At 42.2% G+C, this 19451-nt stretch overlaps 1 protein-coding gene and 1 long non-coding RNA gene across 5 annotated transcripts in view; one reads left to right on the top strand and one right to left on the bottom strand.

Moving 5' to 3' along the window:
- Positions 1 to 430: 430 nt before the first annotated feature.
- LOC148893769 (uncharacterized) lies at positions 431 to 11140 on the top strand. Its single transcript, XR_016115930.1, has 3 exons — positions 431 to 661; positions 3938 to 4106; positions 10290 to 11140. It is a non-coding gene; the product is annotated as an uncharacterized LOC148893769 (long non-coding RNA).
- The window catches only part of prkd3 (protein kinase D3), a 42357-nt gene continuing 28793 nt past the window's right edge, over positions 5888 to 19451 (bottom strand). For 2 of the 4 annotated variants that reach the window (XM_089003929.1, XM_089003932.1), the window contains 14 exons: positions 16475 to 16632; positions 15995 to 16196; positions 15814 to 15891; positions 15366 to 15552; positions 15125 to 15248; positions 14890 to 14967; positions 9758 to 10034; positions 9186 to 9238; positions 8706 to 8778; positions 8508 to 8614; positions 8268 to 8429; positions 7145 to 7592; positions 6523 to 6608; positions 5889 to 6435 (listed from right to left, as the gene is read on the bottom strand). In XM_089003929.1, the coding sequence (XP_088860055.1) occupies positions 6262 to 6435; positions 6523 to 6608; positions 7145 to 7592; positions 8268 to 8429; positions 8508 to 8614; positions 8706 to 8778; positions 9186 to 9238; positions 9758 to 10034; positions 14890 to 14967; positions 15125 to 15248; positions 15366 to 15552; positions 15814 to 15891; positions 15995 to 16196; positions 16475 to 16632 (2207 nt within the window). In that variant the 3' untranslated portion in view covers positions 5889 to 6261. Of the gene's footprint in view, positions 6436 to 6522; positions 6609 to 7144; positions 7593 to 8267; positions 8430 to 8507; positions 8615 to 8705; positions 8779 to 9185; positions 9239 to 9757; positions 10035 to 14889; positions 14968 to 15124; positions 15249 to 15365; positions 15553 to 15813; positions 15892 to 15994; positions 16197 to 16474; positions 16633 to 19451 lie in introns of all 4 variants that reach the window. The other 2 variants (XM_089003931.1, XM_089003930.1) reach the window with 2 other exon arrangements.

Below are 19451 nucleotides of genomic sequence, written 5' to 3'. Positions count from 1 at the left end.
CATTATTTATGAATTGATGGTAATCAAACACACAGAGGGTTCAAAAGTGCTCAACACCCCAACTTTGCTTTTTCTGGTTCAAATTAAATTGATGGGTTTGGAAGCTTTGACAAATGTTTCATGTAATTATTTATTTATTTATTTATTTACTTATTTTTTGCTGGGACATATTAAGCAAAATGCAATACACAGAAACCCTTTTTATAGCAGCGTCATCCATTCCGGACTCACCTAGCTGAAAATCAGCCATTGAGCAAGCCCGTACGTCGATCGCGATCTACTGGTCGATCGCGGAGGTAGTACTGGTCGATCGCAGCGTGACAGTAAAAAACATTTGTCAGCCTATCAAACGTCCCGTCACTTGATTGACATACAGGGCAACCATTCAGAACTGAATTTTTACCTTTAGGTCGCCGTGCATGCGTAAACAACGGCGCTAAACGCAGCAAAATTTACAAGCTAGTCAGCGAATTACCTCAGATTTTAAACCCTTGCTAAAACATATGGTGATCAAAATGAGTGAGAAAGCGGGTCCAAATAGCGTTCCACCATGAATGATGAACATTTGGAAATGTGCTTGAGGCTGGCTGTCAGCAGGTACGGTCCGGACTATGCATCCCTGGCTGATTCAATTCAGTGCAAGTCATCAAAGTAAACTCAGGTAATTACAAAAAAATGTTAACAGTTATTTATTATGTATATGTAGTTATTATGTGTGTTGTGCAATATTGGCTTATTCAGTTATGCAAGGTACATCAACATCCATTGTACATACAAAGAATCCTTAAAACATCTGAAAATAATTATGTTTTACATTTTTGTCGTGGGTAGATCATTTTGACTTGGTAGTTTTTATAAGTAGCTCGTATGCTAAAAAAGTGTGAGCACCCCTGGTTTAGTGTAAAGCTGACACATAAAAAGAGTAGTAAACATTTAATTTTTAAAAATCCAAATGGACATCCATACCATACCAATTTTATCGCATAGATGTCCACTCTCCTAATGCAAACATACAGAGATAGGCAATTGACCTTATTTTGTTGGTCCGTCCTCCATTTTTTGACTTGTGTACCCTTCCAGTATCGTCACGGCATCCTTAGTCATGTAATAATCATCCTCCTTCCTCGTCCTTTTAAATTTCTTCCATCCCAGTCTGACCCCACAAAAAAAAAAAAACACAGTGAGAGTGAGGCATGCACATAGCTCGAAAATAAATAAATAAATAAATAAATAAGGCCTTGGGGATTAAAGAAGGTGGAAGAGGGCAGGCCACACCCCGTCCATCCTTGGTGTGGAGGGCTAGACCAAATGCTCCAAATAGAGAGCATTATATATGTAGATAGATCGATGAGAAGATTTCTTCAGCCGTCATCTGTACAAATTTGAAGGTTTCGGACGTTTCGCCTCCTATCCAAGAGGCTTTGTCAGCGAACTAAAGTCTGACTGGTCGTATCGGCCCTATTTATATTGCTAATGTCCAGCCATGGCGGCGCCGGACACAGCTATGAATCGGACACAGCTATTGGATCGTTCATACAATAGCCTGCTTAGGCAAAACAGGTTAGGCAACATTCGTAATGCTGATGAGGTGATACCGGTGGGAGTGGGGGAAATGGGCCAGTCGTTAGTCAGGAATGTAGGAACAATCAGTGGGGCCACAGGGAGTGGTCCTCTGCTCCCCCAACCTTAGAGTAGGGACCTTTCATAGCTGTGTCCGGCCCCGCCATGGCTGGACATTAGGGATATATAAATAGGGCCGATTCGACCAGTCAGACTTTAGTTCGCTGACGAAGCCTCTTGGATAGGAGACGAAACGTCCGAAACCTTCAAATTTGTACAGATGAGGGCTGAAGAAACCTTCTCATCGATGGACCACTCCTGTACGACTGAGAGCTTACACAGACATATGTAGATATAGAGCATGATCCAAAAAATAAAATAAAAGTAACTGCAAATGTTGTCATTCGTCAATAATGGCGTCACTCAGTCAATTGCAAATGTAATCGGATCAAAGTTTACTCACTCATTTGTTTGTGGCCAGTGTGGTCAGATGCATTCTGCAACTGCTTTTGATTGCAAATCCTATACAAATTTTAAACAAAGATGAGATAAAGTGAAATGGACACAAAGGGTGTGAGTGCAAAATGTTAACGGTTGTTATTTTTTTTCACCTTTGTGTCCAGAAACTTGAGACATATCTTACAATACTTAATTTTTTTGTTTTTGCCTGTGCTTTAATAATACTGAATATGCAACTGTTCTGTAGTGCACAAGTGTGTGTGGTTTCTATCAGAAGCAGGATGGGATGACAGCATTAACAGCATGCCAGCAGTGGGGATGAAAAGAATGAATAATTAGGTTGAATGAGGCTACAGTCAGTTGTGTATTAGATGAAAAGATGATGAAAAGATGATGCATACTTAGGTTGAATGAGGCTACAGTCAGTTGTGTATTAGATGAAAAGATGATGTGTCAGAACTGAGGACCACCTTCATCTCCCTGGAAGTCAAACACAAAACGTGGATGGATGTGTCCTGGGAGGCCTCCTCTGCCATCACAGTGAAATTGAACTGGCGAAGAAAGTAAACAAGATCTCTCCTCATTCCTCCTAGACCAACCTTGTCTGTGTGATCGGCTTTTCTGTTGTTCTATTTGTTTGCTTGTTTGGTATGGAGCTCATGGATACCCGGCATGGAGCATTAAGCGAGGAAAGGAAAGACGCAGAGGACTAGCAAGGCTGGGGTAGGGGGTCGGATAAGGACGTGTGACAGACAAGTAGACCTCCCCGTGAGGTGACAAGAGACCTGCCGAGAAGCTACCATTCAGGCAAACCATTCAACAAACACAGCAAGACCATGAGATCAAACGGTCTGTGATCCATCTAGCAGATGTCATTTTTGACATGCATATGATGGAAAAGTCTCCCTCAATGGACATTGAGTCTGTCACATATGCTATGCAACTGTGTGCGATGCAATCTGAAAAGTATTTTGGTGGAGTGTACAAATGGTAATTCAACAGAGCAAAAGTCTTGATAAATGTTGTTCATATATGATTAAAAATAATTAGCATATTACGATGTTTTTCTTCACGGAGCTCAGAGTGTTAGGCTCATTCCACAACTCCTGTAGTGTAAACGTTCAATGGCAAATAACTTACAAGCCTGACACCTGCTGGCAGGAAAAAGTAAAAAAATGAGCTCCATCATAATACATATATAATACATAAATATTTTAGATGTGGGTACAGTATTGGCCATTTATAAACATTAGGATTTTTAATGAACTGTAAGAAGTTGCCGCGTCATGGTCGTGTACACAATAAATGAACACTAACATGTTCAACGTAAATACAGTGCACGTGACTGTTGAACAAGTCTGTCCAGCCAGAGGGGGGAGACATTTCTTTCAATTTCCTCCTCAATTTGTTCACGCCTCAGGAAGACCAAATAACTTCAAGGGCCCACCCACTACCAGACTACCTGATATTATTAGTTGGGCAGTATGCGTTTCAAGCTGCAAGCTTGGTCAAAGTAGTAGTTAGTGGTGTTTAAGGCAAGAAACTGTTTTGCCCCCGGGGTTAATGGGGTCAGTTGGCCTCGAAAGTTCACATCTTGAAAGAATTCAATCGAGCAGATCAAGGACGATGGTATTGGATCGCCACTGAAGAGATAAATAACCCCCCCCCCCCCATTCCCAATCCGTGGTTCCTATGAGTAGCATTCGCTGCATTTAGTGGTCAGCCAGTATCTCGGTGCCGAAACCATCAATAGAGGAATAAAAAAAGGTTAGCATATTAATCATAACTGGCTAAATCTCTGTAATTTCTTACTGCAGCAGTTGGATGTCCATTTGAATTTATCATGAATGATTTCAAAGACCCCACAAACCCCCACATCGCAGTCACCGTATTAAACCATGTCATTATTTCCTCGCAGGAGGCGACTGGCCCAGAATCACACATCCATCTGTTCAGAGACCTGTGACATGAAAATACCACAACTCTTCGCTCACCGAGTCACTAGGATACAATTTAAATACGACACGACAAGCCAGAGCTGCTTATACAGTATGTTGGCGCTTGCACATGCATGCCTGACATGGAAAGTGAGTGCCGTTTTCTCTTTTCGCACTTTATGTTTGAAGAATACTTAACTCTTTCAGGGACAGTGGTTACTATATACAGTGGAGAATTTAGTTGTCAGGTTACGGGATGCATAAAGGTTTAATCTTACAATACACGATAAACCTGATTTGTCCGATTGGCCAGGTAAGGAAAATATTAAAGGCTTTTGTTGATTTTGATACTTGCATGACACAGTAATCCAATGTTATCCATGATCATGCCAAATCAGATTAGACGGGCACGTAACAATGAGATGTTAAGAACCTTGTTAATTTTCCTTCTCAGTTAAGAAGTGTGGTCTTTATTTTCCAATGGTATGCAAAGAAATATTAAAAAAACACCTGCCAATCCAGCGGTAACAAAGATCAAAACGACTAAAGGAAAAATGGAATTTACTCCCAAATCAGAATGGCAGAGTTAAGAACATAACTGCTGTCCTGGGAATTTTTCAATATGGTGCTAAAGGAAAAAAAAAATGCACACAATTAATTTGCACACGAATCGACACTTTTGTTCTATGTGGCACCTCTGCTCTTTGTAATACAGTAAAGTCTCGTTATATCGATATTCAAGGGAGTCCGAAAAAATATCGATATAACCGGGACTATCGATATATCCGACCCTGTTTGCATGTAATTTTCTCTGTGCGTGCATAGAAATAGTATCGATATAACCGGGACTATCGATATATCCGATATCGATATAACGAGACTTTACTGTACTTCAATTAGCCACCAAGAATAAAAAAATCACATTCCACAAACTGATGCCAACAAAGTTCTACTTCAACTTGGATGTCAATACAATGCTCACATTGCGGGTTTAGGTTCAAAACTGAACCCAAAAATGTAATTGCTGTGACACCCAATGTACTGACTGATTAGGTTTATGGGTTGAAAGTACTCCACAAGACCTTTGCATATAGACTTTTTTTTAAAGACGAGGGATTAGATCACACACGTTGAGAAAATCCAAGCATACATCAGCCATTAGTGAGCTCCGGCGACTTTTCACGTTTAATCACTATTGGACACTGTGCACCGAGACCAGACATGCCTTCTGTAGCAGCAAATGGAGTTTCTGTTCTACGGGAATGTTCAAAGCAAAATAGTGCAAAACACTATCACAATTACCAAATACATTAAAACAATATACCAAAAAAATAACAGTTGATTGTTCCAGTTTCACACCAAAGGACAGTGTCACAAATCATTTGGAAATGAGAAATTACAGTATGTTTGAATAAATTCTCACAGCCCAAATCCTTTGTGAAAAGTGTACTTTACTCATGTGATAAACTCAACATTTCTCTCAAACACACACATACGCACGCTCACACACACACACACACACACACACACACACACACACACACACACACACACACACACACACACACACACACACACACACACACACACACACACACACACACACACACACACAAACATGCTATACATATATACATATACGTATATCTTCTTTTCCTTTCCTTTCTCCTGCCATAGCGAATCAGTGTCCTCCATTTAAGAGGTATGATTCGCATGTTTATTTTAGCCAAGCTTTTATGTCGGATGCCCTTCCTGACACAACCCTCTGTATTTATCCGGGCTTGGAACCGGCACAATAAGACACTGGCTCGTGTCCCCTTGTGACTACACAACAAGCAACTCTATGAGCTTAATGTGTAAAAAAAATATATATATATATATATATATATATATATATATATATATATATATATATATATATATATAGAGAGAGAGAGAGAGAGAGAGAGAGAGAGAGAGAGAGAGAGAGAGAGAGAGAGAGAGAGAGAGAGAGAGAGAACAGAACCATAATATTACTGAAAATAAACCACAACTGAATGAAACAATCAAGTTTATCCTGGTATGATTGTCCTTACATCCATGGAATGTGTTGGTATGCCTGCACAAAGAAAAAAGCTTACTCCTCCTCACCTACCCCCCACCCCGCCGCCCACCATGCTCAGTTTATGGCTCCTAGCGGTGCAGCATGCTAAAAACTTGGGTTCCCCCCATATATCCTGTGTTTTTCTGTTTCAACAGCAAAGTTGATCCCGTAGTTTGATGCAAAAATCCCATATGATCTGTCTTAATCTAGTCCTTTGTGCCACTAGGGATCCTCGTCCATGTCGTCCAGGTTGGGCGCCATGATGAAGTGTTTGGGGTAAACAAGACAGTGCTCGTCTGCATACTCCTCCCAGCGTGCATCGTCACTCTCGTGGGTGATGTAGCGTTCTCCTTGTCGCGTCTCAAAGTCCCTGAGGTCCAACCACGTCTGATAGTCCTGACGGGTAAAACAAGTTCATCAGAAAAGTTGAAAATGATGGAAACATACTATTTCAAATCAAATGGTTATCAATATTGAAGTCACCTGCAACCAAGGATGGCTGAGACACTTATCGACGCTATACCTCTTCCTCATCTTCACTTGGAGAAGATTATTGATCAGATCTGTGGCTGTGACAAGAAATGTTTAGACTATATTAGTGCATTGCTAAACATCTCAAACATTGATCAGTATGCCGGCTCACGGTTTGCAATTGTACGCTAAAAAGTGCAAGAGCTGTGCAGGAACTATATATTAATATTCGTATGAACTGGTCGGGAATCGTGATGATTTGGTGACCAGCTGTGAGAAAGTTGCGAACAGATTTACTCAATCAGAGGCGGCAAAAGTGTACGTGGCAACAGCCAATCAAAGTGCAGCTTTTCCATCTAAATTGCTAGTTAAGGCAAACAGAAAGGAAGTAATGAATGAAGTAAACAATGACCGAACATGCAGCGCAACGCACCAACTTTGAGAAAGTCATCGCTGTTTGAGTTATTTCTTTTGACCTGTTCAAGTGTTTTGGAGGGCAGTTGCTTGGATGGGTGCGGAAATTTGACAGGGATTCATATCAAGTTAACGTAACGCATACTCAGACACGTAGGCGCTGAAGATGGTGCCAGAGGAAGATTTAGATACAGTCACAGTGTAGAATGACTCCTGTTACCTTCCGCTGAGATGTCCTTCCAGGGCGTAGGGGGGTACATGAAGGCAGCATTCTGAATCTGGTCGTTGATGTCTTCGTCCTCATTGAAAGGGAACGTCCCACTCAAACTAACGTACACAATAACTCCCACAGACCACATGTCTAACGAGCGATTGTAGCCTTTACTACGGAGGACTTCTGGAGCCAGGTAAGCTGGAGTGCCCACCACCGATCGGCGGAAAGACTTTTCCCCAATGATGCGGGCAAATCCAAAGTCACACAGCTTGACCTGGAGGATGGAAGACAAGTTTGCCTTTGCACAACACGCCTGTTGAAAAACTGTCAACGCAAAAAACATGTTGTCTTTTACCTGAGGAAAGGGTTCTGCAGAAGCCAACAGCACATTCTCAGGCTTCAGGTCACAGTGAACTATGTTTTTAAAGTGCAGATGTCGCAACGCCACCAGAATCTAAGAAAATAAACAAAAAGAAATACATGAATACGTAAATATCATCACACCTCTACCTGTGAATTGCCCTCCCCGCCCCTTCACCAATGCATGTCTCGCTGTCAGTCGCAACCAAAACCACAGCACGCCAAGCTCCTCAAAGCCGACTGGCTATGACAAACATTTTCCTGGCCACACCAGACCAAGGCTTGCCGTCGCTAATGGGTTTGTTGTTAATGAGGGTGCTTCTGTTTAGGATCCACGGTTCATTGGGGCCCTGGAGCCCACTCTTCTTCTAATCAGACCACAAAGCCACCGCGCACAGCAGCCAGTAATCCATAGCTAAGGAGGAGGCCCTGATGCCACGTTGTCTATTCCCCATAAACAATCCCATGCACAAGCAGCCCACAACAAGAATCAACAGGCCTGAAGTTTGACGAGAGGCTTATGTGCAGTGGGTTAATATGAATCATCGATACAAGCGAGAGTACAGAGAGAGGGGGACCACGACAGACAAAAAAAACACCAAAATGCAAGAGTGTTTGCAGAACCACATTATGAAAAAAAAGCAGACTGTATTCATGAGATCCAAGAAACAATTGAGCGTTGATCCAATAAAGACTGGAATCTTGAGGAGATGAACACATAAAAAGATTTTCCGGATTATACAGAGAAAACAGTTGTTGCATAACAAACCTGTGTAACTAAAAACTTGGTGATTCGTTCAGGGAGCTTGCTCTTCTCACTCGACAGAATCATTTCTAGCATGTCACCATGAAGCTTCTCCATCACTACAAAGACCCGCTCTGGTGTCTCAAACATGCATTCCAGATTGACAATCCCGGGATGATGCAGATTCTGACGACAGAACAGACATACAGACACAACATAATCAGTTTAAATCGATTGATAAAAATGTAATTGTAGGACATTTACCTGCAATATGGCCACCTCATTTCTCAGCTGGCTCTCTTCTTTGGTCGGAAATCTCATTTTGTCAATAACCTTTATGGCCACATCTCTGCCACTCTTTCTGTGTTTCCCTAAATTACCCAACAAAATGTGTATGAATTCATCAAGAAAATGCTGTCGATGTGGATTGCTCATTCTGTGGAAATTGGACAGCAAACATACCTCCATACACAATGCCAAATTGTCCTGATCCCAGCACTTCATCTGAGAATATTTGGTATACGGAGGCAATGTCCTGTTGAAGAAGTAACAACAAACAAATTACCCGAATGCAGTGACGCTTCCAATGAAGGTTGAAGTGACAGCCGAAATTGTCTGGTTGTCTGCTAAAAAAGAAACCTTAAACCTAATTTAACCGTGCGTCGAGCAGATGAATGTCAACGCGCAATTAGCACATTGCATCTCTTTGGAAAGTGGGAGGAAACCGGACTACCCTTAGAAAACCCACATAGATACCCACATAGTCATGTGGAGAACATGCAAACTCCACAAAAGAAGGCCGGAGCCAACCCATAACCTGAGCAATGCTTAGGACTGGACCACCGGGCCGCCTTCAATGAAAGCTTTGGATACATTTCTGATATTTTAAATAGCACGAGTTGATGCTTGAATGCAGGTTAAAAAAGAGGTAAAAAAACTCACCACATTCTCTTGAATTTGACAATTGGATACAGATATGCTAATGGACAGCTCTCCTGGAAGGGGGAAAACACATTGGTAACTGATTTAGTCACCTGATCTTTAAGTAATGACAAGCAGACTGACAGTAGATTGCTCACAGAGCTTCTCAAAGTTTATCTCAGCTGCACGAAGTAAGTTGTAGATCCTCACAATGAGGCGATTTATTATGCAACGAACTGGCTTTCTAAAGTGTGACTGAGTGGTGCAAGTATGCACGGCTTCATAACAGCGAATTTTGGAAACTCGCTGGTGCAGACAGCATCGGAAAAGCAGGCGAGCAGAACGGGGTGAGAATTTAATGAGCGGTAGGGTGCTGTTGCAATCCTGGAAGACAATATGGAATGATGTCAATTAACGACAACATGGTTTTAAATCAGATATATGAAAGGTCCAGGAAAAACTCATTCTATGTAGCAAGCAGCGAAAGATATGTAATGAAGTGTTTTTCAACGGTTGTGCCGTCCAAAATTTGAAAAGAAAAATGCTGCGTATGAAAAGAATCTGTCATCTTGCAAACTGCAGGTCAAACTTACGATGATCTTTGCCCGGGCCTGCAGCGCTTGCCACACTGGGCTGAGGTGTGACCGGCATCAGGGCCTGTCTGATGGCCTTCTCCCAGCCTTGAGCCACCTCCGTGCCAACTCCGGAGACAGACAGAACAGGGCTGTGGTAGTGATTGCTATTGTTCTCCCCAACATAGTACACCATGGTTGCTGTGATAATCTCAAAGCAATGTGGGTTGCTTCCCTGGGCCAAATTGTTGTAATCTCTGCACTGCTCCACCTGGAGAATCTCAGACAGGGGGATTTCCTACAAAAGAGACAGCAAACACATTGACAACTAATGTACTGTATGTAACCTGACTCTAAAATGTATACTCTGTTGTATATGCGGCATGATGAGAATTTCAGGCAAATTTTTTTCTTGTCATAAAAGTCTAGTCTAAGATGGCGCTGAAATCAGCAGCCATCAGCAAGTGCTCTCACGGTGTGTTGTTTTTGAGTTTTCTTTCGTCACTTTGTGTTGCTGTGCATCATGTGGAACAGATACATATTGTTTTTTCAGCATTTTTGGCTACGACATTCATCAAGGAGGAGACCACGAATATGCCAGCACCAGTTTTGATTGGGAGTAATGTCGGTGCCATTTGACTCTCATCACGGGACTGCACGTTGTGCTGTTGGACAGTCTGCGGCTGGATGGATGCATGGCTTGAGGAGCCCGCGATGAGAAACAAGGAGTGTCAGCACAAGGTGCCGATGTGTATGTGTAACTGTCGCGGCGTGGAATGGAAGCGGATTTACGTGGCACAAGAGATGTGAGACAATCTCTTTTGTCAATGGAGGCTACAGCTTTGTGTTTCAACATTTAGCTTGTGGCACACGTGCACATTTCACCATGATCCCTGATCCACAGGTGAAAAGGCTGCTTTGATCCTCTCCTCTTTCATCTAGATTTTCTTCATTCAACAAAGAGGGTGCAGAATGTGCTGAAGATTATATGACTGTGTCTTTGTGTTGTCATATATATACACAGTATATATGTTTGTTCTTTTGACTTCAAGATGGCGCCACGAGAGTGGCTGCCTTTCCAGCAGCTCCAGTATTTTGTTTTTCTACTTCTTCCTTTCCTCTTCCTTTCATAACTTTGCTGCTGCGAAATGTAAATTTCTTCACTGCGAGACTAATAAAGGCAAATCCAATCCAATCACACATCACATCACATCACATTGGATATCAATTTGTCAACACGTTAACACATCCATAAATGCTGTCAGGACAATGGAATTAAATTGTGATGGCAATGTTTTTGTGCCTGTTCTCAGTTAGTGCGTTCTCATTGAAAAGACAATCTTTCTGGATGATAAAATTGCTCAAGCAGACATTTGCAGTCGAAACAATAAGAAATAAAGGCTGAAAACTCACACACTCCACTGGGTTTCATGAGTTGTCCGGTGTCGTCCCAATGCACACTTCTCACTCTCTCTTATGATCACACAACAGTTGGAGTAAACTTAAAAAGTGCTCATTGCCACACCCCGCAACCCATCCTCTCCACATTCACAGTCAAATCAAAATGAGGAGGGAGGGTCAAATGATAAAAAAAAAAAACCCGAGAGGTTTAACCAATCTGCACTTGCGGAGGCACACGCTGTCCCCTTCCGCGTGGCTCACCACAGAGTATCGGATGAAGTGCTCGCGGTTAGCGAGGCAGGGTCACGTGAACAGTCCCTGTGGCGGGTTGAAGCGCTCTGTTCCCCTGATTACAAGGCAAGGCCAGCCAGAGGCCCCATCTGAGCACGAGCCACTGGCGCTACCACGAGCCACCAAAACGAAAGACGCTGCAACTACCGTTCGGAAGGGTGGGGCGTTAGCGGGTGGGGAGGTGCTTCTGCGTTTGACTGTGACAGGAGTCAATCCAGCAGAGACACCGAGAAGCCCCCTTGCCCCATAAAAGCAAAAACCACAAGTACAGGGGTTTCATCTCATCAAACGCAGAGCCGTTATGGCTTCCAAATGAGGAAAATAGTAGCCGTGCCTGGCAAGTGAGCCGCAGCGCGCCACTAATCAAATTGGAAGTAGAGAGCAAAACGAGGGGAGGACAGTGGCCACATACTGACGAGCAACAGCATAGGAGATTTCTGCAAAATTACAGGACTCCACTTAAGATAAACAACTTGAATATCTGGATAACCTCTGTGTGTGTCTCTGAAAAGGCACATTAAGTCGACAGTCACCCACCGCAACACGCTCACAACCAAGTGAGATACAACACACAAAGTGTATCCAAAAGTATTCTTATCACAATGCTTACTTTGAACTCACATGGACAATTATATCATACATTTTTGTTTGTGGGGTTCCATTTTGGTGTATGGCTGTTGTGATTTTGTGCAGTCCAGTTCTACACCACTGCAAGCTTCAAGCATAATCATAACAAACATTACATTTACAATTGCATAATTGGACAGAATGTCAGTAAGAATGTCACTCTAGATTACATTAGATAATATTATACTCCATTAGATTAGATTAGCCTTTATTAGTCTTGCAGCGACAAAATGTACATTTCATAGCAGCAAAGTTATGGAAGTAAGAGGAAAGGAAGAAGTACAAAAACAAAATACAGGAGCTACTGGAAAGGCAGCCACTCTCGCGGTGCCGTCCTGCAGTCAAAAGAACGAAAAGAGATAATATGACAACACAAAGGAGGAGTCCAAGATGGCGCCCGTTGGGCGCCGCCCGAGTAGGCAGCCGTCAGCAAGTGCTCTGATGAGCCTTGCTTTTTTGTTGTTTTTGTCTTGTTTTTGTGTTTTCTTTTGTCACTTTGTGTTGTTGTGCGTCGTGTGGAACGGATACGGATTGTTTTTCAGCATTTTTGACCACGACATTCATCAAGGAGGAGACTGTGCTGAGCAGTTACGCCTTTTCGGCAGCATGGATATGCCAGTACTGTTTTTGAATGGGAGGAATGTCGGTGCCATTCGACTGTCATCGCTGGACAGCTCTGGGGCCATTGTGCTTTTTTGCGCCTGTAATGGGCAGCATCTTCACAGCCCCGCTTTGTTCAGTGGAAGGTCGGTGCTGTTTGACAGTCTGCGGCTGGATGGATACATGGCTTGAGCAGCCCGCGATAAGAAGGAAGGAGCGTCAGCGCAGAGCGCCGATGCGTATATGGAACTGTCGCGGGATGGAATTGAAGCTGATTTACGGGGGACAGGAGATATGAGACAATCTCTTTTCGTCAATGGATGCTACAGCTATGTGTTTGCTTTCAACATTTAGCTTGTAGTCGACGTGCACATTCCACCATGATGTCCCTGATCCACTGGTGAAGAGACGCTTTGATCCTCTCCTCTTTCATCTGGAACTGCTTTATGTAACAAAGAGGGTACAGAAAGTGCTTAAGAATGAATGTCTCTCTGTGTCTTTGTGTTGTCATGTTATTTGTTATTTAGTTTTTTTTTGTTCTTTTGACTTCAAGACGGCGCCGCGAGGGTGGCTGCCTTTCCAGCAGCTCCTGTGTTTTGCTTTTCTACTTTCATTTCTCTCATAACTTTGCTGCTGTGAAATGTAAATTTCTCCACTGCGAGACTAATAAATGCAAATCCAATCCAAAGACACAGACATTCAATCTTAAGCACTTTCTGCACCCTCTTTGTTGTATCAATCAGTTTGAGATGAAAGAGGAGAGGATCAAAGCGTCTTTTTCAAAGGTGGATCGAGGACAGCATGGTGAAATGTGCACGTCTGCTACAAGCTAAATATTGAAAGCAAACATGAAGCTGTAGCATCCATTGACGAAAGAGATTGTCTCACATCTCCTGTCCATATTAAGATGCCTAAAATGCTTGCATAATAATAATAATAATAAATAATAATAATAATACATTTCATTTATAAGCGCCTTTCAGAACTCTCAAGGACACGTTACAGTCGTTAACAACGCCTCATTATGAGTTGTGAATGGCGGGGCCAGGAATGTATTAATTTAGCATTGTTCATTATGTTGTATTATGTAACAGCTTCTTCCCCCAAGCCATTAACTCTCTAAACAGTAACCCAAATATAACTGTATAGTGTCTCTTTGCTATTTTTATGATGATACCAATGTGTTCTACATACTTGGCAATAAAGATTCTGATTCTGTAAAATCTTCATTCATTCATTCACACTGGGTGCAAGAGGACAGTAATTTCATCTGTGGTGTATGTCAAGCATATTAGCATATTTGACAATAAAGCTGACTTTGAATTCATTCATTCATCTTCCTGACCGCTTTATCCTCGAGGTTTTTAAATTATGCATGGGCGATATTAGTTTGGCTGTTAGCTGCGGCATTTTTCAAATGTAAACTGGTTGGGAAACGCAGCACTGCAGCGCTGTAATATCCACTGCCACAAGGAGACATCTTAAAACATACAGTGTGACACATGCAATAAAATAAAAATATCCCAGACACCTGACAGACAACTATCAACACACATGTGGAAGTGTTTATCTTGCAGCTCCCTCACTTAGTTCTCAGTAGGTAATGACCACGTTATTAAGCTCTTGTGTGGCTGTAATGACCAAGTGTGGCACAGGAAGTGCACCGCAATTGCTTTTCACACATTAAAAAAACAAGCTTTAATGATCAATAAGATTTTTGTTTTGACATCAAGTAATATTAATTGTACAATGACACAATACACAGAAATACTAATGAAAGGATGCCTCATTTTTGCATAACTTTAAAAAATGGTCACGAGTGCAAGATCAAGTGAAACTAAAACCTATGAAAGTATACAATAAAAGGGACTTCTTGGATATATAGCACCACAATCTCTACAAATGAACTTGAACCGATCTGAATTTGTATTTATCGATGAGCTAGATTGATGATTGCAGAAACAACGTTTTTCGATGGCACTCTGTCCTACCGCATGTTGACAATTAATTGTAAATGAGAGATGTCAATTCTACCAATGTGAGTCGACTTATCCTCAACTTGTTCGGGGGTTCATTGAAAAGCTGAGAAAACATTTAATAAAAATTAATGGTTGGGAAAAAATAGAAATGGGAAAAACACTCACCTTTTTTATAAACAATGTACTCATGTGAAGCAATGTATATTTATATGAGATAGAACAAAATAAATCTTCAGCATGATCAGTTTTGCTTACTTTATAGAACTTGGCCCCTGTGTCGTTCTGAAAGAGACTCAGACTTTTGCTGTCCAGCCGCCAGTAATGTCTCTTCCTCTGTCCAAAAAAACCCAAGTGAGCACACAAGAAAAAAACGGAACTGTCACCAATAAGATCACCAAACAGTCACGTATCACACTCATTCTTGAGGGAAAAACGCTTTCGCTGCTCCTGCGCGCAGAACTAAATGGAGGCTAGCGGTTGTCAGTCTTACCAAGTTGTCTCTGCTGGTAAAATGAACCATCCAGCCCTCCTTCACCACAGTGGAACTCCGCCTCTTGGTGTGCTTGATGGACTGGACCACCCGCATCAATGGGATGTTGGTGCTTGTGGAGGGGCTAGATTCAAGCACAATAAATTTGAAAATCTACATTTGATTACTTAGTCAAAATGTGGTATCCAGCAGCGACAGCGCAATATCAAAATAATCTTGATTTCTAATAACATCCTCATACCTAATGGTCTTAATGGGCTCCTCATCTTTCTCTCGGTCCAAGAAGGGAGAGTCCATGTCGAACAACTTCTCCTCCGGAGTAGAGAGTTCCTCTGGGTCATCGAGCCCTCTGCTGCCTTCCATGTCACTGCTGTCTACTTCCATTGTGTCCTGGGGCGTGTCTGACTCCGGGCCAGGGCTAGCTGGCTCTACATGTGTAGGTTGCGTATATTTGAGATATTTCAGAGAAATACAGTAAAGTCTCGTTATATCGATATCGGATATATCGATAGTCCCGGTTATATCGATACTATTTCTATGCACGCACGGAGAAAATTACATGCAAACAGGGTCGGATATATCGATAGTCCCGGTTATATCGATATTTTTTCGGACTCCCTTGAATATCGATATAACGAGACTTTACTGTACTTGCAATGCAAACATATCTGATGTGATTCAGACCTTACCTCCATTGAAATCCACCTCACCCAAACAGTCTCTTGGTACCTTGGAAGCGCACCGCTTGTGGCAGTTAAATCTGCAATCTGGTAGAAAGAACCGAAAAGACAAAAACAAAAAAAACAAGCGCATTGTCACTAGCGGAGAAAATAATGCGGAGTACAATAGATTTTGGCCAAACTAGCTTGCCTTTACACTGCATTCCCTGACGAAAGATTCCCTTCAGCAGACGCTTGCAGTACTGGCAGATCGTGGGTCGAGTGTAGGTGTGAATGGCAAAGGTATGAGGAACCTTCACTCGACCGAGCACCATCTTCTCCATCCAGATAGGCCTGCCACTCCAGGACAGGATTCTCTTCCCGGCTTCTTGATGAGACCTCTGCTGCTGCTGCTGAAGTGGATACATGAGAAAGGGAAATAATGGAAGAAGAAAAAGTTGAATGGGCACGGGGCAGGGAAAAAAATGGAAAAACCAACTTGCAACTGTGGAGGAATTTCACTTGTTTTCATAAGTTAACATGAATTATGATACCATTTGTTTTGTGCACTCAAGCTTATTTGTTCACACCACAAGTTCATGCAAATCTATTTTCATGTATTATTTATGAACCATATTTAAAAAAAATCAAAAAGGACATGATTCTAAGCAGCTTTCTAAAAGAGACTGACCTCATCCAAGATAACAACTGCATTCTCTGCAGGTACCGGTCGAGGTACAGAGAGGGACGGTCCTGGCAGCGAGACATTGGACAATCGCCTCCTCCTCACACCAGTACAGTTATTTGGAATCTTAAAAGCACACCGCTTGTGGTAGTTTAGCCCACATCCTGATGAATAAACAAAAGAACCTTTGAATGGTTACAATGTGAAAACTTATGCGGGGGGACGGCAGAGATTTTGAATTTTTCTCCAACACGGCTTAACAGGTACATATGTGGATGTATTTGTCATGATCTGGTTGGCGACCAACGGGGGGCGCTGTCGGCCCCGCCTGCACCTGCACAGGTGCTGTTCGTCCCGATCAGATTGGCGACCAACGGGTAGCGACGTCAGCCCTGCCTGCAGCCTCACAGGTGCTGGTCGTTTTAATCACTGACACTTAAAAGGACACCCGGCACGACCATCCGGTGTCGGTTCATTGTTTGCTGCATGCATTGTGTATGCTGTGCATGTGTTTGTTTAACCTTGGCGGACTTTTACTTTTGGTCTTCTTTTGATACTTTGTATTTTTTCCGTTCAGATGATTTTGATGTTTTACATTTTGTTCCTGCTGACTTTATTTTAATACAATTTGTCAAACAACCTCCTGCACCCTCCTGCCTGCTTTTTGGGATCTGCACCTGCCATCACCACCTTGCAAAACGTGACAGTATTATTGTATACATATGTGGATGTATTATTATGATATGTGGATGAACGATTGAACTAAAATCAAATGTGAGAGATGATAAAATCTTCCAAAATAAGGAGTCACCATTCCAATTAACAAAATGTTGAACATGTTACCGGTACAGCAAACATAATTTAAGAGTCTAATCCAGCTATGGGCAAACTACGGCCCGCGGGCCACATACGGCCCGTCAGTCTTTTTAATCCGGCCCGCCGAACCTGCCCAAATTATAGTAAAAACAGCATCTGAAACTCATGACAAAAAGTTAGCGGGACAACAGGGCAGATAACTGAGAAGTTGCCTGCCCCATCTTTCACAACCTGAAGCACAATGAGACAACTAATCACATTAAAAAACATTGTCAACATTGTACCTACTACAAATGCTACCTTGCTTAATTTACGGTAAATGCGCATGGCTTGATTTTGCTGCAGTAGTCGATTGTCATTGTGGTGCACAATGCAACGTTTGCATTGCTTCCTACGAGCCACTCAGCCCCTTTCATGAGTCTCACGTACACTTTACAGTCACGGTTTAATGTAAATTTACGTTTTGTAGCGTCACATATGTTGTTAGCTTCTATTGAATCCTTCTTCTGGGCTGAGGTTCTGTGCATCTATTTTGGAAAATGATATGCAATTGCACGACTTTATAACGCTTGCGAAAGTCCGGAAGAAAGCAGCATGCTTCTGATTGGCTGCCGTGCCGAGTATGCAAATTTCACTGCAGGTTGCCTATGTCTGTGTGCTCGGCGACGGTACACGTGTATTGTTTGCGTGTGAAGGCGAGGGCGTCAGTGAGGAGTTTGTTGAGCGCGCGGTCAGGACAAACCATCTATGATTTGGCGGAATTTAACACAAGTAGGTATTATTGAGCTTGAATATTTCGTTGTGGAATAATATGTTTTGAATGTTGAAAGTGATTCCATTTTTCAATAAATGTTGATTTCTTTAACTTTGCCCCTTCAATGAAAACCTATTAAAAACAGACGCAATCTTGATGAATCACAGTGCATATGTTATTTTAATCTATTTCCATTTCCTCCTCCAAGTATCTGTGAAATAGTATGTAAACGCCATATTCCTTGAGACAAATTTATTAAATGATCAGGGATATTTTTCACATTTGAAAGACACTTAATAAATTGGGTTCTTACTGTGCTATGAGGTTTGTACACACTACATTTAAAGGACAACCGGCACCATTTTTTTGTGTTTCCCACTGACATTATAAAAACGTTTTATAGCATCTATAATACCCAAAACAGGCAGGCTGATATTTTTAGTTAAATGAAAAACACCAATAAAAATGACTTCAAAATGAATCCGGAAATGGCCAGTTTCAGAAGGTCCCACCCCTTTGTTCGTGACGTCACGCCATGACGTCTTGCCTTGCTCGAGAATCAAAACAATGGCTTCAGATTCGGAGAAGATGTTTTCTTGTTACTCATCCAGTTATGAATATGATTCAAATAGTTCTGAAGAGGAAAGCATAAATGTTTGCAAATGATTCAAGGAGTCCTCCCATATCAATTCGAGCCGCCAATGACAGCAATGTAGCACCCAGAAAATGCAGAAGATTGCGCCCAAGCTCCGTTGGAAATGGGCTGATTTGTCAGCTGGGAATTTGTGTCAGCGAATATCAAATAGTTGTCTTGGTGCAACACACAATGATTCACCATGGCGTTATTTATGTGTTTTCCTTCTAATTTCGCCATCAACACGAAGTTTTCAGACCAAACAAAGTACCCAAAATGCATTGTGTGTCGCTTTCTCGGTCAGGGGCGGTCCAAACGTGACGTCACATGGGGATCGTCATCAACTCGAAAACAAGACTTAGTGAATATACAGCACAAGTCTTAGAACGTAAACTATAGCTATATGCTGTGGAATCTTTGTAAAATACGCTCAGTCAAAGTCATTTGAAGTGATTTTATAAATTATGGACATAACTTGTCGGGAGGCGTCGGTTGTCCTTTAATGCTTTAGGTTTAGTATTTCCGGCCCAAACACTCCCTCCAAATGCTCTTGGCCCGGCCCCTCTGTCAAATTTTAGGACCCAGTGCGGCCCGCGAGTCAAAAAGTTTGCCCACCCCTGGTCTAATCCATGAAACTAGAAATACCTTTTAACATAAAAAAATAGAAATGGTGTGTGCGTGTATTTGTTTGTGTGTGCGCGTGCGTGTGTCTAACATTTGAGCCCCTGCCGAACAAGACCCTGTCACATCTCCCAGTATTGTGTGTGTATGTGTGTGTG

The sequence above is a fragment of the Hippocampus bargibanti genome, linkage group LG09 (genome assembly GCF_051943395.1).
Source record: "Hippocampus bargibanti isolate YZ-2025 linkage group LG09, ASM5194339v1, whole genome shotgun sequence".
NCBI classification, from domain to species: Eukaryota; Metazoa; Chordata; class Actinopteri; order Syngnathiformes; family Syngnathidae; genus Hippocampus; species Hippocampus bargibanti.
Note: the sequence above shows the minus strand (reverse complement) of the source record. Positions and strands in the feature narration are given on the sequence as shown.